Raw genomic sequence first — 22,741 nt, 5'->3', positions numbered from 1 at the left:
AGTGGAGGGCAGCAACACTGCAAAGCAGGCGGTTGCCAACAGCGTCAGTGCAAGACCGGCGGAGCTTGTCCGTTGTGTCCGTGGCAATGTGGGTGTGCGTTGAGGGCACGAAGTCGGCCACTCTCCCTGGAACGCACCTTTGTAGTTTTTTGGGCCCGTGTCTTTCTCGGAGAAGATGTTGTTCGCGAGAAGCGCTGACTTCGGAGCGTTGTGTACTACTAGCTTGAAAGATGTTTTGGGTCTGTGAGAGCGAGTGTCAGTCAGCAACAGACACACTCAAGTAATCACGGCGCGGGTCTTCGTCATCTTCAACGTGCCCAGGAGTGCGTCTGCTGCACTAAAGCTCTTACGGAAATTTCGTAGGCTTTGTTCTGACGCGCGTAAGCAGCACACAGTTCCGGCCGGTTCTGGCAGCTCGTAAGTTCAAAGCTCGCGCCTAACTTCTCCGGCGTGCTGATTGGAGGCGCAAAGGGAGATGGCACACCAACGCGCCTGCATTTCCGGCTTCAAAAACGTTACGTCAAGGCATAGTCAAAGCCTCTACCATTTTATTTCTTTCCTCCATGCTCGCCCTATCCTTTTCCTTTCTTTAGCGGGGAAGTCTCAACCGCTTTCACCGCATGCAGTCAACCCAGTCAAAAGAAAGTATGGCCTTCGAGATTCAATTTTCTTGCTCGGAGAGATTCGTCGCTAGGTGATGGATTTGGACACCACTTCTTTTAATTTAGAGGCTTTTAGATAACTGTTGACTTGCAGTTCCTGTAGCATATATATTTTTTTAAATATTTGCCAGAGTTATCTTACGCAGCTCTGGGGCCAATTATGGAGAAAAAAAAATTGGGACCAATAAGACCAATCAAACTTGGCTCTGCAGGTCACGTGGCATTTTATAAACGGTAAGCACGAGATTCAAGCTGTTTAACCGACATTGCCTACATTGCTATTGTCACTGACTGTCGTTGTTCCTTTCACAAGTTGCCTGTGATACTGAAACTGCCGTCGCCCTAATAAAAGTAAGTGGTCTCGAACCCTCGGCGCAACCGTTGTGGTGCTTGTCGGTTCCCAACTTCCACTTTTCTTTGTACTAAAAAATTAAGCAGAACCCATGCACTGTGGGAGGCCGTTTAAGCTAAGCTTTCTGTGGTGTTTGCTAGAAACGCTGTTCTAGTTTAGCCGCCATTCCTGAACATTTTTAGCTCGCGACGAAGTCGGACGCGTTTTCACCGAGATACGCCTCGCTCAACGTAAACTTTGGGCGGACTGACGTCGCAGACACGACCGGCAGGAAGCAGAGTATGTCGCACGTACTACTCGCCGAACCGAACTGGTCCTGCACGAAATTTTTCTCAGAGTATTTCTATGAACTGTAAATGACACGGTCAGGTTCAATTGCTCGTGTTCCAAGCTATTCTTCGCTGCTTATCGACGCCGGTACACTTCGCGTTTACAAACCAGCATTCGCTTTCGTTCTAAACCACACTTGGCTGCTCCGCCTCGGTCTCTGCATTCTCCGAGACTAGCTCACTGTGCAAAACAGCGTGCACCCGCAAAGTTCGGCGATGAGGCAAAGAATTTTAATTTTGCATAAGAGCGAGTCTGCGTTCAGTGGTGTGCTAGGCAGGACCCTTGCACCTGCAAGCCTGCCACTCAGTGCAGGGAAGAAGTCTTCGCTTCAAATAAGCCCTCCAATACACATTGCTTGCACACGCCGCTTGCTTGCAAAATATGCTTCTTTCTTTTTCGTCCCATACACAAGGACTGCAATACTGGCAAGCGCAGCGACAACGTAATGCTGACATAATTGAGATGTTTTCTTGCAGCTTGTGTGGACTTGCACAGCCATGGAAAGGCCGGGAAGACCCTACACGGGTTCGGCGGAGTCTGCTCAGTCGGCAAGCGCGGAACTTCTGCCACCAGTGGAGACAGTGTGTAAACAACTTGATGCCAACCTTGCTGCAAGTGAGTCTTCACTTTTGCTCCTGAAATTTCATTTTGGCTGTTTAATGTGGCGCTTGATTCAGCTTCATAAATGTGCATCTCGCACTGTTACCTTATTCGGAGCGTAACGGCAGGTGTAAATGGCAGCTTGGGCGGAAACGGTGCTCCTATCAGTCTGTAGGTAGGTACTTAGTGGTATAACATAAGATGGAAAAAAGACTACACATTCAGCGCTGAATATTGTCAAGTGAAAAATGACACTTTGTGAGCTCGTTCTGCACACTGTTCCACAATGGTAAGGCTGGCATATCAGTACAATATTCCAGCACTAAGCAGTGTGACCTTTTGTCATAAATGTGTGCGGAAGATTTAATGCTTGCTATTTGACAACTTGTGGCAGGCTGGTCATGTACAGTGTTCATGGCAGCCATGCAGCACATATACGTGCTTCCTAGCAGATGGAGCAGTATATGTACTCAGGTTAAAAAAACTGAGTTGTGAGAAAGCAGGTTGTTGAGATGTTAATTGGAGATAAATTGGAGCACCACTTTGATTTAATTTTATCTCATCCACATCCTATCATTTTGTTGGTTCTTGTCATAGGCTTGATACCTCTCAGTGGTTCTACAGGCCACATGTTTAGACGTGTTATTTCAGCACCACTAGTAGTATGTTTCTCCAGTACAACAGCAAAAATACTTGGAGGGCACTTAAGCTTTGCCTTTAAGAGTGGAAGGCGATAGCGTTACCAGGCCCTGTTGACACTGACACTGGATATTCTGTGACACGGCGATAGAAAACAATGGCGAGCTGATCCTGGCAGCAATGCAGGGCAGAGCAATGGCTCATACCCCCATAAGCAAGGAAAAGGGGGTTTGTGTTTGAGTTTCCGCATAACAAAACTGTTTTCTCGTATATTCAAATTATCTTCTCCTATATTAAAATAACAATATCGTGCTATCATGTTTGGAGGTTGTGTGTAAGTTGGACTTTACAAATGTTCTGATGCATTTTACTCAGAGCAATTCTATTAGTTTAGTAACGCCCATTCACGACGTGGAGGGCCTGCGTGGTTATGGCTTGGGATGATTTTTTCTGATGGACAACGCCAACACTGGATTTCCTCCATGGGACACTTAATGCTATCGTGTTAAAAGTTTAGTTTTAGTGCAATCCCTTTCAAGGCCTTATAGTTTCCCCAGGAAAGCCCTGTCATTTCTTGAGTTGCCCTGTGCGTGCCATGTTGCAGCAAAATGCATGCAGCATATAGTTGCACACATGTAAATGCAACCAAAGATACACTGTGCACCCTTGGCTGATATGGTCGATGTATCTAAAACATTACTTTTTATTCAAAATTGATGCAGCTTGGAAGACTCGGAAAAAAGTGTGATATTCCATCTTGCACTAGGAGAGCAGTTATGAAGCACCTGGCATTATTCTGTTCTTTTTGTATTTTGTATGGCCCCACTTTCTCCTTCAGTTATGGGCCCTTAAGGTTAGATAGGATATGCATGTCGTATTCCCTGTGTTGACTGCAGTAGCCACACTAAATGCTAATTAGTGCAGAAAACTTTTGCATACTTTCAAGCATTCCAAGTACACTTCGCCAAACTGGTGTGAGCTTTTAATTATGCCCTATGTGTGGGTCCTTTCTGCTGGCTAAAATTTGAACTTTCTCATGTAGCAGCACTAGCAGTGGAAAACATTTGCAAATAGCAACCCACAGTTGCATTTCTACTTCATACTTGCCTTTAACCCTTAATGCAGTCATCGTGAAGCCACATTTTTGTATATTGCTCAGAAATGTAGCACTTATGTCACTTTCTGCAGTACAGAAAGGGTTAATGAGATTCCTGGTCAAAAGAGGACAAAATCAGCCTTATTAGATTATCAATTCTGCGCAACTGCACCGAAGTGAATAGTTGATTGCTTTATACTGTTCATCTTACAGCATCAGCTATTGAAGGGATACTTAAAGAGAAACACTGAATCAGTTTAGATTGATCAAGTATTCTTGCTCTAGTTTTGCTGATTTCATGGTAATAGGCTGATTATTAGAAGAAGAAATGATGGTCAAACTTTGATTTCAGAGTTTTGTGCCAAAACGCCAGGGCCAGTAAATCAGTGTGACATCATGGATTGCAAATTATTTTTTTGCCTTTTCGGCCATTGTGCTTCAGTAATAGTTCTTGAAACTTGAGTTCAGTATTTGCTCATTTGGAAAACAAAGCAACACATTACTGATAAAATTTTAACTATGCCTGAGGAGACGTTGCGGCTAGCAGGGCTGGGAATTTTCAAGGTGGCGATGTCACCCATTTCATTCTTGTCTTTTCAGGCTTGCCATGCATCTTGTCCCCCTAAGAGTGGCTGTTTTGTTATTGTGGGAGGATAATTTACTAACACAGCTCAAATTATTTCTCTTTAGTGTCCCTTTAAGAGTGCTTTTGTCTAAGAGCGTTATCCTTACTGAATGGGAGTGTTCAGTTCTTTGTTTTTGTTTTCTCTGCACTTTGGACTTTTTCGTTCTGCAGGCCTGAAAGGGGCCCTGAAAAGCTTTTCTAGGTGCTCAAAGAATGGCCTTACTATTAAAGAACATCACCTCAAAAATCGCCTGCTGAAAAAATGTTTTTGAATCCTTCAAGTATAAGTGAAGATAGTTATCACACCGATGCATGGCTTTCTCTCTTTCTGTCTCCACTGGCGCACTGGAAGCTCACAGGGGGGCAAGGCCCCGAGCGAAAGTTGAACACTTACGTTTTATTATTTTTGATGCTACTTGAGGTTCAGATGTGTAAGACACTCTAGCGAGATGAGATGGGTGCTTGGTTTCCTGAACCTATGTTGCTTAGAGACCAGTCAGCGCATGCAGTTGTCTGATCATCTCGCCAATGAGAGGGCTTGTTGCAGCATTTTGGCCATGGTATCCATGCAACACAGCACGCCAATGCTATCATGGATGGCATGCTTTACAGAGGCACCTACATATAACAGATGTATATGGACCAGAACTGCAAAGATATTTTTCTAGTCTCTTTGAGATCGCAAACATGTATTCTTCATTTAACTCAATATGAACTATTATAGTATTACTGAGAATTTACTCGCAATCGCAAAATCCGCCAATACCTGTTGTGCCTGCTTGACTGATGTAATGTAGCTGTTCACTACACTGCAAACGAGAGAGTAAGCAATTTTGCACTGTTTTTGACACGACATTGTGATATCCCTGTGCCGCTGCATGCAGTGCAATCATATTTAGCTCACGTTCACACGAGCCTAGTCTGCAAATCATCAAAATTTTCTTGGGTTAAGTTTTTCAGGGCTCCTTTAATCTTTATGTTGTGCAGTTGCCCATTTTGTATTGAGCCCAGTATCACACGTAGTTTCTTCGATTTGGCTGTGTTCTCTACGCTAGCTCAGACAGTGCAACACTTTTGCCCTCATTTTGACAGTGCAGCGAGTGTGCCTTGCATTGTGCTCTTCAACTTGATGTGAGGCCAGTGCAGGTGACATGCAAGCTCTTGGTAGCATACACGGTGCAGGACTACTTGATTCGTGGCATGCAGACTTGTATATTACCCGTTTTAGATTCAACAATTACTCTTGTTTATTATGCCTGGGTTTCATTTGAAAAGGCTTCTAATGCACTAACTAGCTTTCAATTCAACAGCTTTCTCTTAAGATGCATGTTGTGATGAAAAGACAGCCATTATTTCGTTGCCATTTGTAGAACTGCCACGATTATTTAAATAAATAAAAGGCAATGCCTTACCCTTTGTTACATGCTACTTTGCCAAAAAAAGCTTAATTGGCCACTGAAGTTGACAGAGCTCCTTTGTGGCTGAACTTTTCTCCTCAGTTTGCAACAGGGTTAAGAGGCATGTGGAAGTTGCTCTGGACTTGCTCGTCATGAAATTGTGCAGCAGTGCGCATAGTACTCTCAAGATCTGGTTCAGAAAGGGCAGCTAAATTTAAGAGGCTTGCTTCTAATCCAGGGCCGTAAATAATAATTTATAATTTCCGTCAACTCCTGCACTCTTTCTTTTCACAATAAAAACTTGCCACTAGTTTATCCAATTTTGTTTTACATCCGGTGCCATGTTCTGTATACCACCCATGTATTTATTTATTTGTTATTTTGACAGCTTTAAGACCAAAGATTACGTCATTTTTTGTTTTTTCAGAATCCCACTTTGTGCCCGACTGCATTTCTTATATTGATAAATGTTATTACTGTGCACGCCATTATTTCCTGCGTTTTTATCATGCCCTACCATTGTGCGTCCTTTAAACCCTGCCAACTGTTCATGCACCTAGATTCCGCATATTTGTCAGTCTATCTTTGGTTGTAGTTTCTTTTCTTGTTACTGTTGTCATTGTAATCGGTATACTTTATAGTTCTTGTGTGCAGTTTTGCCATATGTATAATGCCAGCCAATATTTTTTTTCTCTTCGTGTTATCCTTTTTCCCGCCCAACCTTGTATTTACCGTCATACCACATTATCAATTCCTCTCCTTTGTGTTAAATTGCAAATTTGAGCCGTACGTTGTACACTGCCAAGTTACTTTGTACTTTTTATTACCCCCCTTACTCAATGCCCTGTCAAGGGGCCTGTAAGGTATGTTCAATAAATAATCAAGTTGGGAAAGGGCATTGTTTTCAAGGCAAATGAAGTGTTGAACTAAGTTGGCCACTGTGAGTTGGTGCATGCAATGGGAACACTGCTTTTATTTGCAGGCTCAGCGTTGAAGGTCTATTTACGCATTCGACCTAGAATTGGAGGCAGGTCATTCACAAATCCTGCATTCCAGCCATGTGATGATACAACTGTTGAGTCCACAACTGCGACTCTGGAACATCAGCATCAAAAACGCTTTACTTTTACAAAGGTGGGTTTCACAACCAGTGTCTGCCGAGTGAACAATAAGTTTGCAAATGGCAGAATGTAGGCATGAAGTTGCTAAAAAAAAATCAGTCTGGTTCATATATTCTAATTTCGGGAAAAATTCAATAATTGAGGTTTTACTGATATCAGTAGAACGTCTTGCCTATCAGTTGATTCGAACCAGCACAAGGATTTTGCTGTCTCCCACTGTTAGCACCTTGCACAAAATTTTCTGTATTGAGTGTTGTCGATGTTATAGCACATTTGTTTGTCATGAGTTGGGGGCTCAATGGGCTTGAAGTGCTTCTGTTGCTGCCACTGTGCATTTTCAAGCATAAGCTATTTTTATCTTTTGAGAGTAACTTGGGCAATGCTTTGTGATGAGCTCCACTGTGCTAACTGGGCTTTCCTGTTGGTAAGCCTGAGTGATAGCTTTTGAATTCTCTGGCAGCATACTATACATTCGGCTGGTCAATATCGAGCGCTTGACAGTACTCTTGTGCTTGACCTGGGAACGTAACTTAGACCTGGCAGAATTCAAGCCGCGTGACTCTTTTGATTGCTCTAGGAGCAGTTGAATGTTCAGCTTGGCCAGGCTTTCTCTGGCCAAGCTGAATTGGTGAAGTACCACTTTGTTGTCAGTCCAAAAGAAAACATGACAGCAAGGCAGGCAGGTTTCACCTTGTCTTGTATTCTTTGCTGTCATGTCTGTTTGTACAGTTATGTGCAAGCATGCACCCTTTATCCCAGCAGTGTGGATTGTTTGGTGAGGATTTACCAATGTGAAAACTGATGAGTTAGACGTGGCACAGAGAGCAGCATTCTTCTTGCTTGTCTTTCCTCTCCATTGTCAGCTTTTTCATTTGGGAAACATGTGCAGTGTTTTAAAGCTTTCATTCAGTTATTCCTCAAAAACAAGCCTCCACTCTTGGCCTTGTTTCCTCATGCTCCGTCTTTATGTTCTCCCCATTCATGTGCACAGGTGTTTCCAGAGGGCAGCAGCCAGGAGCAGCTGTTTATGGAGGCTGTGCGAAATCCAGTGGATGCCTTCGTGAATGGAGCCAATGTGCTGCTCTTTGCATATGGTCCCACTGCTGGGGGCAAAACGTACACTATGCAGGGTCCACCCACTGACCCAGGAGTGGTGCCTCGCACTCTTGACAGACTATTCAAGCTGCTTGGACCTCAGGTCAGGGACTGTTCGCTTTCTATCTCTTTCCTTGCACTGTCCCACACTATACAGAGGATCGGAAAACTATGAAGGCTTGTAGTGATCGGTGTTCAAACAATGGATATTGCTGGAGCTAATGTTCTGGCAAGCAGGGGATTCCACAAGAGATCGGACATGCATGTCCACTTTGTATTCTTATTTTGTCTGGTTTATTTATGTGTTATGTAGGCATATTCAAACAGCATGGAACCAGTAATTTTATTCCCACAAAGCGTTCCTAGCAAGCAAGCGCGCACGCACGCACGCGCGCGCACACACGCACGCGCACACAAACACACACATACACACACACACACACACACACACACTCAAAATTTTAAGGTGGTAGTGAGTATCCTGCTACTGCTTACTGCAATATTTTACTACTTCATGGTCGAATTCAGTGCATACTAGAAAAAGCTCAGTTGAAAGCTTTCCTGCTCATTTTAGTATGCTTATTTCACACTGAAACTTGAACGCAGTGCCAAATATAGACCATTTCCATTGCAACATTCCTGCAAAAGAGTGTTCCTACAAAAAATACAAGATAAGAAAAATAGTTGAATAAACAAGTTTTTCCAAAAAACTCATTTTCAAAAAAGAAGAAAAGACAAGAAAGCTCTGGTTGCAATTAAAAAAAAATTTGATGGAAGTCTGCTTATACCATGCACAACAAGGGTACAATATTTCCTCATTTGCTTTTTTCACAAAATACAATAAGCCAAATTGGCAGACGTTGCATGTGCTAGTTTTAATGCCCTGAGGACTCGTTCCGGTTTCTTAACATTCACTCTCTAAAAAAAGAATAAAATAAAGAAAAATCAACGGTTACCACAAATAAAGGAAGGTTTATTTGGTTTTTTTTTTATTGTGCAGCGAACAGTGAGCATGTTTTCTACTTTTGTTTTGTGGGACGCAACGCAAGAGAGAACAAACTTGACACTACTTGTGCTTGGAAAAATTTATTGAGTGAGCAGTTATTACGTCAAAAAGTTTAATCGTCGTCAGCTGGCTAGCGGCAGTTCTCACAATGGACAGCACATGTCCACTTGACTGATCTTTAGCAAACATCCACTCATGCCATGACTGAATTCTACTCTACTCACTTCTGCTGACGATACTCCTTGATGGCTGCAGCAGGCGCATCAAGCAAGTTAGACCATCTTGTGTACTGCTTGAATAGAGGCGGCACTTCCAGACCTCGGGTTGTGCAGGGAAGCTTGGTGCTTAACAAATCCGCCCAAACCGTCTCGGGTGCTTCTTCCGTGCCCAGTAGCAGAAAATAACCACCTTCCAACTTTGTACTTGGCTTGGCACACCTCATACAGTTGCTACTTAATGTTAAAGGGCCTCTCACCAGGTCTGGCCATTTTGAGCTAACAAGCGCAAAGCATACATTGCGTGATAATGATCGTGTCTGCAAAGTATTGCATCACTGTGCGCCGCGGAAAGATCTGAAATTTCAAACCGAACGCCGTTTTTCCTTCTCATGGCTGCCGTGCTCCAAGCTGGATGATGTACTCGTGCTCGTGTACCTACATACTGGTGTCCGCAGTGTGACGCCGCTCATGATGACACGCGACTTCGAGAATTATTCAAGACAACATTTGTTATCTGTGTGATCTGTTGCTTGAATTGACGAATTGAATTTTAGAGAAATAATAAAACACACCAAGGGAATGTCTGCATGTTTTTATTTTACTTCGCACCAAAGCAAGAGGGATGTACTTCCACTTCATCTGCTTGTTCCCATGGTCGTGGGGTCACGTGCGCAGGTACCGAAACTATGCCATTTTCTACAGTGTTCCAGCGAGTGATCGTGCTCTGCGATCCGCTTGTTCTGCCTCGGTATTCGTGTAGCACTGAATTATACTGCTAGTCATGTGTCCTTGTGCATAGTGCGCAAAATCGTGCCCTGCGTGAAACGATAACAGCTCACGCGCAACGTTGCCAGCGGAAGTGCGCATCGCCGAAAAAAAAGAAAGCAAAAAAATAAAAAGTGAAGGTGGGGCCCGTGACGTATGCGTCACGCGATCCTCAAGGTCCGACATGGGAGAACGCTGGGAAGGAATTTCGCTTGAGGAGGCTATACGGGACGAATGGAGAGAGTCTTGCTATGCAGTGGAGCTCGCCTGCTGAAATCATGGATTGGCGGCACTGAAATATTTCTATCTCAGCTACAGTCGACTCCCGTTAATACGAAGTTCACGGGGACCGCAAAAAACTTCGAATTAAACGAACTTCCAATTAAGCACAAAACACAAAAAACAGAACTTTATTTGTGGCGAAATCGAGTATTTTCTCTAAGAAAAATAGTCGGTCATCTTGCTTTGCTTCTTCTAGCCGAATCACGCTGCTAAAAGCAAGTTCTGCAGGCTGTAGATGTGGCGGAACGCTTCTTCCGCGTTAGCTTCAGCGGCAAAGAAGCGCTCTGCAAGAGCGAGGCCTGCAGCTACATCGGCAGCCTTAGGTTGTGGCTCGCCTTCAACGTCATCGTCGCTTTCCTGGGTCGCTTCCTGGGGCCGAATAATCTCTACAATTTCGCTATCCGTCAGCGCACCGCAAGTTTCGACCGCCTTGTCTACGGCGATGTAATCTTCAAAATTGACGTCCCCGAGAGCATCACCAACATCAGTGCCGTCAAGCTCGCTTGTTGACGCTTCCTCCGCTGAAATTTCAGAGGCATCCTCCGAAGAAGCTGCCACAAAACCACAAGCCCTGAAGCAGTTTGCGATTATTTCTTGCTTCACACGATCCCATGCTCGCGCCAACATGTGGATGGCACTAAGCAGGCTCACCTCGTATTTTGTGGAGCTATCCATACACAAAATCATGCGCTCGAGGAGGTGCCGCCTGTACAGGACTTTAACATTCTTGATGAAGCCTTGGTCCATTGGCTGCAAAACAGCCGTTGTGTTTGCAGGCAAAAATGAGAGGCGTATTGCACTCAAGGCTGGCACATTCACGTGAGCACTGCAGTGATCGACAAGGAACAACACCTTGCGGTTCGAAGCAGCAAACTTGCGGTCCAATTTGCTTATCCAGCTCTTGAAGATTTCGGCCGTCATCCATGCTTTTTTGTTCGCCTCATAATCCACAGGCAGCGTCTTCACGCCTTTAAAACATCTCGGCTTCGCGGCTTTCCCGATCACAAGTAACAGACATCGTTCCGTGCCAGTCATGTTTGCCGCGATCAGCACCGACACTCTCTCCTTGCTGCGTTTGCCCCCAGCACAGTCGTCGTCCTTGAATGTCAGGGTCTTCTCTGGTAGAAGCCGATAGAAGAGTGCAGTCTCATCTGCATTGAAGATGTCTTCCGGTCTGTATTTGGCGAGATATTCACGCAGCTTTCCGTCCTTCCACGTGGCGCATGTTTCCTGGTTAACGGACGCCTTTTCACCACACACGCTCTTGAAAGCCAGGTCATGGCGATCTTTAAAGCGCATCAGCCATCCACCTGACGAAACGAAGTCATCGATCCCCAACATTGCTGCAAGCGTTCGGGCTTTCATCGCAACGATGTCTCCGCTGAGAGGAAGTTTGTTGCTCCTGGCCTCCCTAATCCAAACCAGCAGAGCCTTCTCCAACTCTGGGTAAGCGCCGGTGCGCATTCGCTTCCGAGAAGTCTTGAACTTGTCGTTCTCAAATGCATCCATTATTGTGCGCTTGTTCTTGATGTAGTTAGAGAGCGTGTTCAGCTTGATCCCGTACTTTCGTGCTATGTCTTGTTTGGCGGCACCTCCCTTCTCAACTTCCTTCAAAACCTTGACTTTCGTTGCCAGGTCGAGCGTGCGATAAGAGCCACGGTTTGCCATGGCTATAAACTGCGCGACTAGGTACAGTCAATTCCGAATCACTCGTGGAACAACCTAACCTCCGAGCTTCCCGCACAAAGGCGCTCGACCAAAACACACGCCTCGACATATGCTGTGCACGCTGCAAGACTAATCTCGCACAATCTCGCCACTGCCAGTATGCAGCGCTGCGTGCACTTATGGCACCGGCGTGGCCTCCGCGATCAACTCCGGGCACGCGCGGCAGCCGCGCGTGGCCTCCGGCGGGAGCCGCTTCGCCTCCCGCCGGAGTTGATCGCAGAGGCCACGGCAGCCGTAGCAATGAATAATCGCGCCGCTCCAAGAAGGATGGCGTTGTGGGCGGCTGCGGTGGCGATGACACCAACGCGGAGCACGGAACTGTTGCAACACTTGAAAAATTGCACATTCTACCAAAGAATGACGGTCACCTCGAGGATCCCGGCTGAAAATTAACTTCCAATTAAACAATATTACTGGATGAGGACTTCGAATTATCAAGCGATTTCTTCTATAGGATTACATGCAAAACTGACGGGACCAGCACTTCACTTCTAATTAACCGAAAATTCCAATTAAGCGGCTTCGAATTATCGGGAGTCGACTGTATTAATGAGCCGACCTGAAAAATTTTTTCGGCAGAGCGCTCCCTAGGGGACACGTAACAACTTTCACCGTATAACCAAAATTTGCTATGGGGCCTGGTGAGGGGCCCTAAAAGGACTCACTGCACCATCACTGACATAGGTGATGTGATAGCAGATAGGTGCTTTTTCATCTAACATTTTGGGCACTCTGCGTAGGACGTAGCAGGCACATGCTGCATTGTGATGCATGTCGTAGCTTATGACACCAAAGACATGTGTTGCTTTCCTTTTTGTGGCAACATAGGTGAAGATGGAAATTTCTTTCTTGTGCCAGTGGTACGATTGTTTCAATTCACAGAATAACAATCTAGTTTTCCGCAAAGTCAGAATGGCAGAACAGTGCTTCAACGCTGCTCGCTCTTTGCCTTTAGAACAGCTGCAGCTTGAGTGTGGCCTATGTATTCCCGAGAAATCCATTTGGTCACTCATTGTGTCGCTTTTTCTGTGCCACTGTCGTTACTGAGGCTCAAGACTGTTTTGCAGTTTCGTGTTTTATGAACAGGGCCACCTAAATCTTTGCACTCTCAAAATGTGTGGGCCATGCTCGTTGTCACAGGCAGGGTTGCCATATTTGGCTACTTTGCGCCATATTGGCTACTTTTTGAGGCTGTTGGTGGGGAAAGAAATGCCTTGGCTACTTGGCTACATTTTTGGCTACTTTTGAAATAGCCTGACTATTGTATTTTATTGGATAGAAACTTATGTAGCTCATATTAAGTAGCAGCATTAGCAAATATTTAGGCCAACGCACGATGACGACACTTCAAATCTTTTCAAGCTGGTCCATCATCATCGTCAATCTGACTCGAGCGCTTTCATTTCATGCAAAGGATTTCGCACAGGTGACGTCAAGTGTGTTCCATCTTCACATTGACGTTCCGCGTCAGTCCTTCCGCACATTGGGCTTCTTCGATTTCCGGAGTTCTGGCAGCCCGCTGGAAGCGAGAAAGCAGCCAGCTAGTGCCGGTCCTGATGGGAAGTCAACGTGAGGTGGGATCCTAAGACAACCAGAAGCTGCCCGAAGTTTGCAAAATCGAACACTTGGACAGCTGAGCACGGGATAAACGTAAACATGCTACCAGCATGTCAGCGGCCGGTCTGGCCAGCGCGCTCTCGGTGTAGTCGGTCCATTTATGTGTTCCCAGCTTGAAAATATACAGCTGTATTCAGGAATATGATCACTTTTGCGATATTTCGCGCGACTGGGCATCTCACTTTGCAGAGCATAGCAAAAGGCCTGCGACGCGTCCAATGTCAAGACGCAAAATCGCACATAAATAATCGCGAAAGCGATCGCTCGAGCATGCCTCGACCTTTGACATCCTTCGAAAAATGTGTACCAAGGTTAACTCAAACATTTACACCTGAACTGGAGCTGTGATTCTGATTTGTGATAATATTCTAGTCATATTACATGCTGATCAAAGCGCTCTTAGCTGTAGTCATTTATACCCGTTTCATAATATTTTTTGTATGTTCCTACATTTACTAAAAGCAGCTTTAAGTGTTCGCTGTGATAATGTCTTCAGAGTTGCATAATAAATGAAAATGCAATGTTTTTTCCATAACGTGGCTACTTTTCTGGCTACATTTCTGTATGTGGCCAAAGTTGGCTACTTTTCACATTTTGGACCTGGCAACCCTGGTCACAGGGCAGTTTGTCTGGCACCACCAGTGACCTCTGCTGTTCTCGGCGCAGGAAGGCACATTACCAAGGTGCTGACAAAGCATCATAAAAACTCGATGCTCTTCCGCTCTGTGAAGAAGGATGACTAGCGAGGATGTGTATGTGGGCTCCTTAATGGCGAACTGCACCTCCGCTGCGGGTTGGCCCAGCATTTCACTATGTTGAGGATCGGTCGTGCTTCCGCCGCGGGTTGGCCCGGTATTGTACTATCTTCAGCACTGGCCCACGTATTGGGAGTGTTTAACGTTTGTGTCACCTCCGCCATGGGTTGGCCTGGCATTGCACTATCTTTGAGACATTTTTCTGCATGCAGACACAATGGTGGGGGAAGTAACACTCAAGAGCTTTGCTGTAGTAAGGCAGCATTTGGCTCGGTTAAGCCGCACTGTACTTTTTCGGACAGACACATTATACAATTGCCACGAACCTGGATGAAATGCGAGGCATGTTCTAAGGCCAGAAATTTAGGAAAACAAATTGCATTATATTCACGCAAATACGGAATGTTGCTTGTAAGCTGCAAACCGAGTACACATTAGCACTTCTGAAGGTGGCAGCATGCACACAACACAAAATTGGAGAATACATTTTCATTGAGAACGAGTTACCAGAACGACATTCTTTTGCAGCAAAGAAATCAGCACTGTAGATATATGTACAGTTCAAACTGATAGACAACTAGCAAAGGCACTGAAGGTAGCATGCTCAACATGAGCCACTTTGGTCCATTATATTTTGTGAACAAAGCGAATGAGGAAACAATCTCACCCATGTTTTGCCAGACATAAGTGGACTTCCATCCAAAATAATTTTTAAATTGGGACTGGAGGTTTTTCTCTGAAATGATCTTTTTGGGAAAAACTTGTTTGTTTAGCTTCCTTTCTTACCTTGTATTTTTTGTAGGGACACAATCTTTTGCAGAAATGTTGTAAGGCAACACTTTATATTTGACACTCTTCAAGTTCCTGTACGAAAAAAATGTGTGAAAGCACATCAATGTTACAAAACTTCTCACATTTGGGTTATGTTCGGAATATTTAAATATTTTTTTTTTGTGAACAGCATAAAAACCACATGGAAGCTATTTGCATTCAAGCATATCAAAACGAATAACAGAGGTTTTCGACACAACTGCGTTGGATTCAACCACGAAGCGAGAAAACGTCCACCTATTTCAGAGTAGCTCGCCAGACGTCCACGGCCCACCTTCAGGGTTTTCTTTTTCTTTTTTTGCTTGCAAAGAACGCTTCTTGGGAATGAACTTTTCAGTTCCATGCACTTTGAATTTGTCTGCAGAACAGATAAATACGCCAGACAAAAAAATATCAAGCAGACATGCATGTTTGATCGCTTGTAAAATTACTCTAGGGGGACTTGCCGAAACCTTGTTGAAGTCCCCTGGCCAAAACATTTGCTCCCATGACATCCCTTGTTAAACCACTGTTAATCATTTCTGCCCTACACTGGCCTTCAGTTCGCAGTCAGCAGAGCAGCCTGCACATAAGGTTATCATTCATGTCATGTGAATTACCAGTTAAAGCAGCTACTGGCCTCTTTTTCTCCTTGTTGCCTTCGTGCCAAGGAGTGCACGAGAGAAACTTCATCTGTAGTAGCCACGCTTCGTGCCCTTTGATGCTGGGTTCTGCTGAAATACCCCCCTCAATATGCTTTACCTGTAAGCATTTAGGACTAGTGTAAAAATGACCATGACATAATCCATTATGGTGCTTCAGATTTGGGATGTTCTGCTTCAAAATGAAAATATTCAATAAAATCCAAGCTTTTCTTGTGCCAAAAATTATTTCGACAGCTCTTCCAGCAATTCCACCCCTGGTTTCAATCGCAGCCAGTCTTATTTTAATGTTTGCTTTACTTGTGAAGTCTGTGATGGGGACTTGAAGTTGGAGCACTCAGACATCTATCAGCCACTTATTGCATGTTGGAGTTTCGCCTGTTCATGGCAGGCCACAACACCATTTGGCAAAGAAAGACTTTATTCACCAATTGTTGCCATTGTGGCTTGATCTCGTGGCAATGTGCACTTTTGTGGCGGAAATGCTAACCATTGAACTATCGCACAGCATCCGCAATTCAGTTTGTAGCTCGCATGAGGCAATTTTGGAGAGAGCTGGTGTCTTCGCATTTATTTTGTAGACACCAGGCTATACACTCGCTTATTATCACTGGCGCATAAAATTGGTGCATGCTTAGCCTAGTCTTCACATTAAACACAAAGAAAATGGAAAAGCTAATTTTCTTTCAGGACCTCTAGCCAAGATTGTAGCTATTTTTTGTAGTGGCACAACATTACATTGTTTAAGGCTACTGTCCTCAACATTTCCTTGTCTTGCTAATTCTCTAAGCTCTTACTCTGCAAGGGTCTGTAAATTTTCTGTTAAGGCTGGTGGACCCCTTGTGCATAAGATAGAGCCAGTGTTCCCACCTACTGCAGTGGCTATCACATTTTGTGCGGCTGAGCACAGGGTTCTGGGTTTCATACCCAGCCAGATTCTAATTGGGGTGGAATGCAAAAAATGCTTCTGTGCCAAGCATTGGTTGCAAAGAACCCTAAGTGGTCAAAATCGATCTGGAGTCCTCCACTACTGCGTCTCGCAGACCTCTTGCTTGTTTGGCACCAGCTCCCAACAGTCCAACAACCTGCTTGTAATCTTCTGAATGTCTCCCGAATTCTCCTTCGCTCCACTCAGGTGTGCAAGGGTGCACCAGTCCGCCCCGACTGCTTTGACGACATTGTCTCGCTCAGTGCCGAAGAGGAGGCCTCGGTGCTCTTGCAGAAAGCTAAATTGTTGGGTGAGAAGGGAGCCCGCAGTGCTGCAGACTTCAGCACCTTCCACCTGCCTGCTAATGACAGCGATGGGTCTTTGTTCCTGTCACGTAGCAGTGACGGTGGCTATGGTGAGAATGCACAGGTGAGTTTGCTGTTGCAGTGGTGTCAACATTCAGTGGGCAACAAATCAATTGGGACTGGTAAATTATCCTCTGAATATTTTCATTAATTTTATAGTAAGAAGTTAATCACCAGAAATGGAAATGAGGGCCAGCTTCTCTTTAAAAAATTTCGCACATTAATCAATTTTGCACTTCATCATTTTGAAGTCATGGATTTCAAAGTATTTTCCCAAAGTTGAGCTCTTGTGGCTCAACGTATGCTTTTTAATCTTGTCAAGTAAAGTCTTTGGCTCTTCTAGAATACTTATTTTATGTATTTAGAACATAAAACAGTATAAAGACTAAGCAGTGGGGCAATCTTTTATAGGAATGATCAGAACTCAAAGTAAAAGTTGCAGTTGCTATAATTTGACAGTGTCTACAAAAATTACAATGGGAAAGGCACATTCAGTGCAGTGTATCTTAGGTATAGTAGTGGTTTATAAGAGGTATCCGAACGCAGTGAATAAATTGTGAAAATTGGTTATACTATCTGTCAAATACACATTAAAACACTTTCTTCAAAATTGGAAAATGTGCAGCATTGGCTGGCAGTCCGTAATTACATAATTTTGTGCACAAACCAAGCATTTCGAAAGATTAGTGCGCAGAAGAAGAGAACAAGATTACTATCATAGCGGTGGCTCATTTGACTTAAGTGAGATTGCAGATACAGCATGTAGGTAATTTAAGTTTTTGTGAGGGAAGTAAGCATATAAGAATTTTAATCAGTAAGTGCTTTCCTTTTTCCAAAGTTGGGATGTGATGAGGTGCCATAATTTCCGAAATTGGAGCAGTTGTACTGGCATAAATAAGATGAACAACTTTGGGTGATCTCACGTTTTTAGATGTCTTTCTTAAAGGGATACTAAATCAGTTTAGGCTGATAACTACCGTAAAATACCAATCAAGTGCCCTCCCACCCCCCTGGACATAAGGATAATACAGGGAATGTTGGGGCAGTGAACAAAAACTCGAAATTGGATCATGGGAAGGGGCACTTGCATGGGTGGGGTGTTTGATTGGTATTTTATGGTATTTTTTTTTTCAAAATATTTTCGCTAATTTCACAGTAAGACGTCAATTATTAGAAGAGAAAATGAAGGACAGTGTTCTATCTTTTGAATTTCGGGCTGAAACCCCTGCGCCGGTACATCAGTGTGAAATCGTGAATTTTTAGGTTATATTCCCTTATTTGGGCCATTGTGGCTCGATAAAAGTCCTTGACGCTTGCTAGATTCAGTCTTTGGCCCTTGTAGTCTATCTATGGTAAGAGTTGTTTTTTTGGTATTTTAGAATAGTTTTCTATTGATACAGCTTAAATTGTTTCTCTTTAGTATTGCTTTGAAGAAGTGGTTCATACAGTATAGGCAAACTTCATTGATTAAAAAGAGGGGGGTGGGCGGAGTGGGGGGGACTAGCCACGCCTGAGCAGACAGTGTCAGTCCATGACATTATGGTGTGCTGGTGCAGGACAAGACTATTAGTGTCGCCACCTGTCTTTTCTGGCTATCCATGCCTCTTCTCATGGTAAAAGTGGCTTTTCTGGTATTGTAGAAGGGTAATTTCGATTGTCAAATTATTTTTCTTTTTGTGTCTAATGAAAACTGGTTTTATTATCAATTAATTTAGAGTGGTGAAAGCGCTATGCTTCTTGTGTGCCAAATGACCTGCCATGAGCGGAGGAAGCTAAAGGCGGCATAAAGACAGCACCTAGTTTGTGTTTCTCACGCAATTCTCACAATTTTTGACAGCATGTGCACCAGGCTAAGAAACTTCATCAGTTAACCAACATGTGCTTCTTTCGAAAGTGAGCAAGGGATAAACATTAGTAAAATTTTTGCTGCTTATCTTGCATAAAGGTGGCCCAAATAAGTGGAATTGCTATAAAATCCTAGACTTCATGTGTACATCAAGCTTGTGGGTAGGTGCTGAAATTCAAAAAGAAGTATAATTGCTACATGGATAACTGGTTCAATGCTTTCATGGCGGAAACATTCTGGGAAGAGTTTGAGGTATGTCAGTTATTACTCTTCACAGGGTCACTCTCTATAGTTGTCGTTACCACATCTGTCAACAGGCACTGCTGTGGCTTTCCTTCTATGAAATTTACAATGAGGGCATCTATGACCTGCTGCTGCCATCAGGTGAGGCAGCCTCAAAGAAAAAAGGGGGCCAGCGACGCACCATTCTCAAGTTGGGTGAAGACCGGGCCAAACGCGCATTTGTGCGTGGGCTTGTCGAAGTGCCTGTGCACTCGGCCGATGAAGCGCATCGGCTGCTCTGCCTGGCACGGGACAACCAGACCTTTGCCGAGACGCAGCTAAACCGCAGCTCGAGCCGTAGCCACTGCGTCTTCACTGTGCGACTCGTAGCCTCTGGGGTGGACAGCCGGGATGGTAGCCGGAACTGGCATGTCAGCACGTTAATGCTCTGCGACCTGGCGGGTTCGGAGAGGCCATCCAAAGCTGGCACTGATGGGTCACGGCTTCGCGAAGCTGGCCGCATCAACACCTCTCTGATGGTGCTCAGCCGCTGCCTGGAGGGCTTGCGTAACAACAAGGATGCATCCAGGAAGGCTCCAGTGCCCTTCCGAGAGAGCAAGCTCACCCAGGTATGATTGCATTGTAACGTGTCTAGATTTTGTTCGCACCATTTCAGTAATGCGCTGCTTGACATCAAGCAATTTTGTCTGTTTTGCTGTCTTTGAGCCACTTGTAACATGCTTTTACACTGGCATTTTATGGTCATGAAAAAGACTAACAATGGGGGGTTGTTGCTTTATTTATTTCTTGCACAATCGAAACATTGTGCAAAGTATGTATACCTGCAGCAGGCACATTGCAAGTAAAAATGTTGAAAAGTTTTTTGCTTGCATTCCAATTTCAAGTGTGTGGTCAACAGCCAAGGGATTTGGACAACATGCCGTGAAAGAGATATTTAAGTGGCAGGTTTAGTTGCCAGTTCAACTGAGTGTATCTTTTGAAGATGGCTGCAGTTTGACAGGCTTCTGCAAGTTATGTTCACGCAAACGTACATAGTATAGTGAAACCTTGTTAATTTTGATTTCACGGGACTGAAAAAATGTCCGAATTAAGCGAATGTCTAATTATCGAGGGTATCAAGAAATTGAACAAGTGTTTACATCGACACACTTTTATTTACTGAATGACTCGGCAAATTCTGTTATTATTTTGCTCAAAAGCAGTGCGGAAGCTGCTATTCTCATCTAGTAACTGATCGGTGCTCGCAACGATAAAGGCCTTGCGACTTCCTGCGCAGCACGGTTGCGGCGCACGCGTCATCTGAGATGCTCTTTTCACTACCGCGCGCACATCTTGATTATTTTTTCGCCATTGAGCTGGTCGCCGAAAGACCATCTGTCCATTGCAATAGAGCCAGTGCTCTTTATTCTTGACAACTTTGCATTTATTCAAAACGAAACTACTGTTTGCTGCAACCGCTGCGGACGAAGCAGCCGCTATCGATGCAGTCATAGACGGCGACTACACAGCTATGAAGGCACGCAGCCGACGTTGTGTTATGCGCGGTGGTGAACGCAAGAAAAAGCTTTAAAGGCACAAATAGGGATAAAGCATTGTAGTGTTGCTGTCATTCACGTATGAATTCCGCTGATGACTGAGGCGATGCAGACTCCACTGCTTTGTTTCAGTTGGGCGCTAGCGCAGTTTCTCGTCTTTTGTGCTGCCCATTTGCGGCACTTGCCGAGATCTGAGAGTTGTCCAAATAAGTCCAAATAAGTGGGTTTGATTGCATTAAATAATGCTTACACCTGCAGGGTCCAGGGGACGGATCTAATCTTCCGAATTAACGGTGTTTTGCTTTGCTTTTAAACCAGGGCCTTTTTCGCCTACCCCCACCACCTGCACTTGGCCTGTTGCATGTCTGCTGGGTTCGCATCTCTCCAAGAAATTTTGACTGTTAAAGTAGCGCCAATGAGCATACCTGTGTTATGCATACTAATGAAATAATTGTGCCATAAAGTCAGTCCAATTATTTGTTAGCTTGAGGCTTCTCTAAAGGATACAGACCTAATGTGAGACGAGATATTGTATGCTCTATGAGAGCAGAGTTACGCAAAGGTGATTGAACTTGCGTGCAAAGCAAACAAGTCTTTTGAGGGAAAGTCACATTCGCAGGAGCCAAGCTCGTTGCAACATGAACTATTGTAGCAGACTGGCACCACCCCTGGGGTCTACCAGCTTTGTCTCAGGCAATAGATCAATTGATCACCACTTCATTAGAAACTTGTGCATATGAGCTTCAGGCTTTGACTTGTCTCATTTCATGCTGAGGACAAAATAGCTGATGTTTCATCATTAGACACCTGAGAGCTGCGAAATTGTTTTGATTTCTGTATGCCAGATGACGCTGCAGCATGTAACGTAGGCTATGTGGAATGCTTTTTTGCTGGCGATGAAGGTATCTTAACCCTTTGGGTGTTTTTGCTGGGCATGTACACGCCGCTGATCCATCCCACATGGTTCTTGACCTACATGTGTGGCGCCAATCTTATGTTTGATATTTCGCACTCATATTCTACACTACTGGTTGTTAAAAGGGGCTGCCATCTCTATGGAGTCTCCCAAAGTTATTTTAAATTGTTTCTGCTTACCAGTGCATACGACTCAACGTGTTTACCTCTTGAGCACTCGATCGCAAGCTTGCATGAGTGTCTGCTACCTTCAAGGCATGCAGTGTGAGGAGATGCTATCGTTTAGCATCAGTTCTTCAGTAGCATCAGTTCTGAAGTACCAGTCTTTTTTTTTTTTTTTGCCTTCGGTTGTTGTATGCATTGTCCCATACGCTGGGGTGCAGTAGTGATTTCAATATGGCCGCATGCACTACCTCTTATGTCAGCAACTGCTCAAGCGTTTCTTCTTCTGATGAGACGTGCTTTTGGGACAACAAATTGATAGCCATGAATATTGGTGGATATTTTTCTCGATCTCTTGGTGTAGTGTATTCGTGTGCATACTGTCGGTGCGAGTAAACAGACAAAATGTTGCTTGCAATAAATTTTTGCTGTATTCATGAGTTTTCAATAGCTTGCTAATACTGGAATCTGCATTAAGACAATCACCACAGGAGCACAGCTTTTGTGGAAAAATTCGACCCTTTAAAGGTTAAAATTAGATCTAGTACTTTCCGTCTAAAATGTTGACCTTGTAAACATTTGCGTTTTTTTTAACAAGGGTAGTATGATTGTACTTATTCAGAGAAGAATGAATTGCTACTTTTTGCGATGTTGCGTCCACGAAGTTGTCCCGCACCTCGACGTGACAGGGTCTGCAGAAAAATGCAGAAAAGAAATGAAACGAGGGCTGTCTTCGGGAAAAAAACTGAAAAACAACCCTGGGAACGAAGAGGGGTCCAAAGAAAGAAAAAATCGCAAGCAAGGAGGAAACCGTCTCCCCAACTTGAACGGAGGGACAGTGGCCCAGACTGATGGCCAATAGGACCAAGGGACAGAGAAAAAACGTTTTTGTATTGATGCTTTGAATATAGTAAACTGTTTCCTTTATTACCAAAGATTTCTAGTATCACTTCCTGATGAGTTTCCATTAACAAAGTGAATTCGAGA

The 22,741-nt window shown here is 44.3% G+C and overlaps 1 protein-coding gene across 3 annotated transcripts in view; it reads left to right on the top strand.

Annotated features, from left to right (window-relative positions):
• The first annotated feature begins 842 nt into the window (after positions 1 to 842).
• LOC142582307 (uncharacterized) overlaps positions 843 to 22,741 on the top strand; it is a 93,421-nt gene continuing 71,522 nt past the window's right edge. The window contains exons 1-6 of one of the 3 annotated variants that reach the window (XM_075691867.1): positions 843 to 896; positions 1,821 to 1,959; positions 6,684 to 6,835; positions 7,814 to 8,020; positions 16,896 to 17,117; positions 19,217 to 19,750. In XM_075691867.1, the coding sequence (XP_075547982.1) occupies positions 1,842 to 1,959; positions 6,684 to 6,835; positions 7,814 to 8,020; positions 16,896 to 17,117; positions 19,217 to 19,750 (1,233 nt within the window). In that variant the 5' untranslated portion in view covers positions 843 to 896; positions 1,821 to 1,841. The other 2 variants (XM_075691866.1, XM_075691868.1) reach the window with 2 other exon arrangements.

Source organism: Dermacentor variabilis, chromosome 5, assembly GCF_050947875.1.
Source record: "Dermacentor variabilis isolate Ectoservices chromosome 5, ASM5094787v1, whole genome shotgun sequence".
NCBI lineage: Eukaryota > Metazoa > Arthropoda > Arachnida > Ixodida > Ixodidae > Dermacentor > Dermacentor variabilis.
The sequence above is the reverse complement of the archived record's forward strand: the minus strand, read 5'-3'. Positions and strand labels throughout refer to the sequence as shown.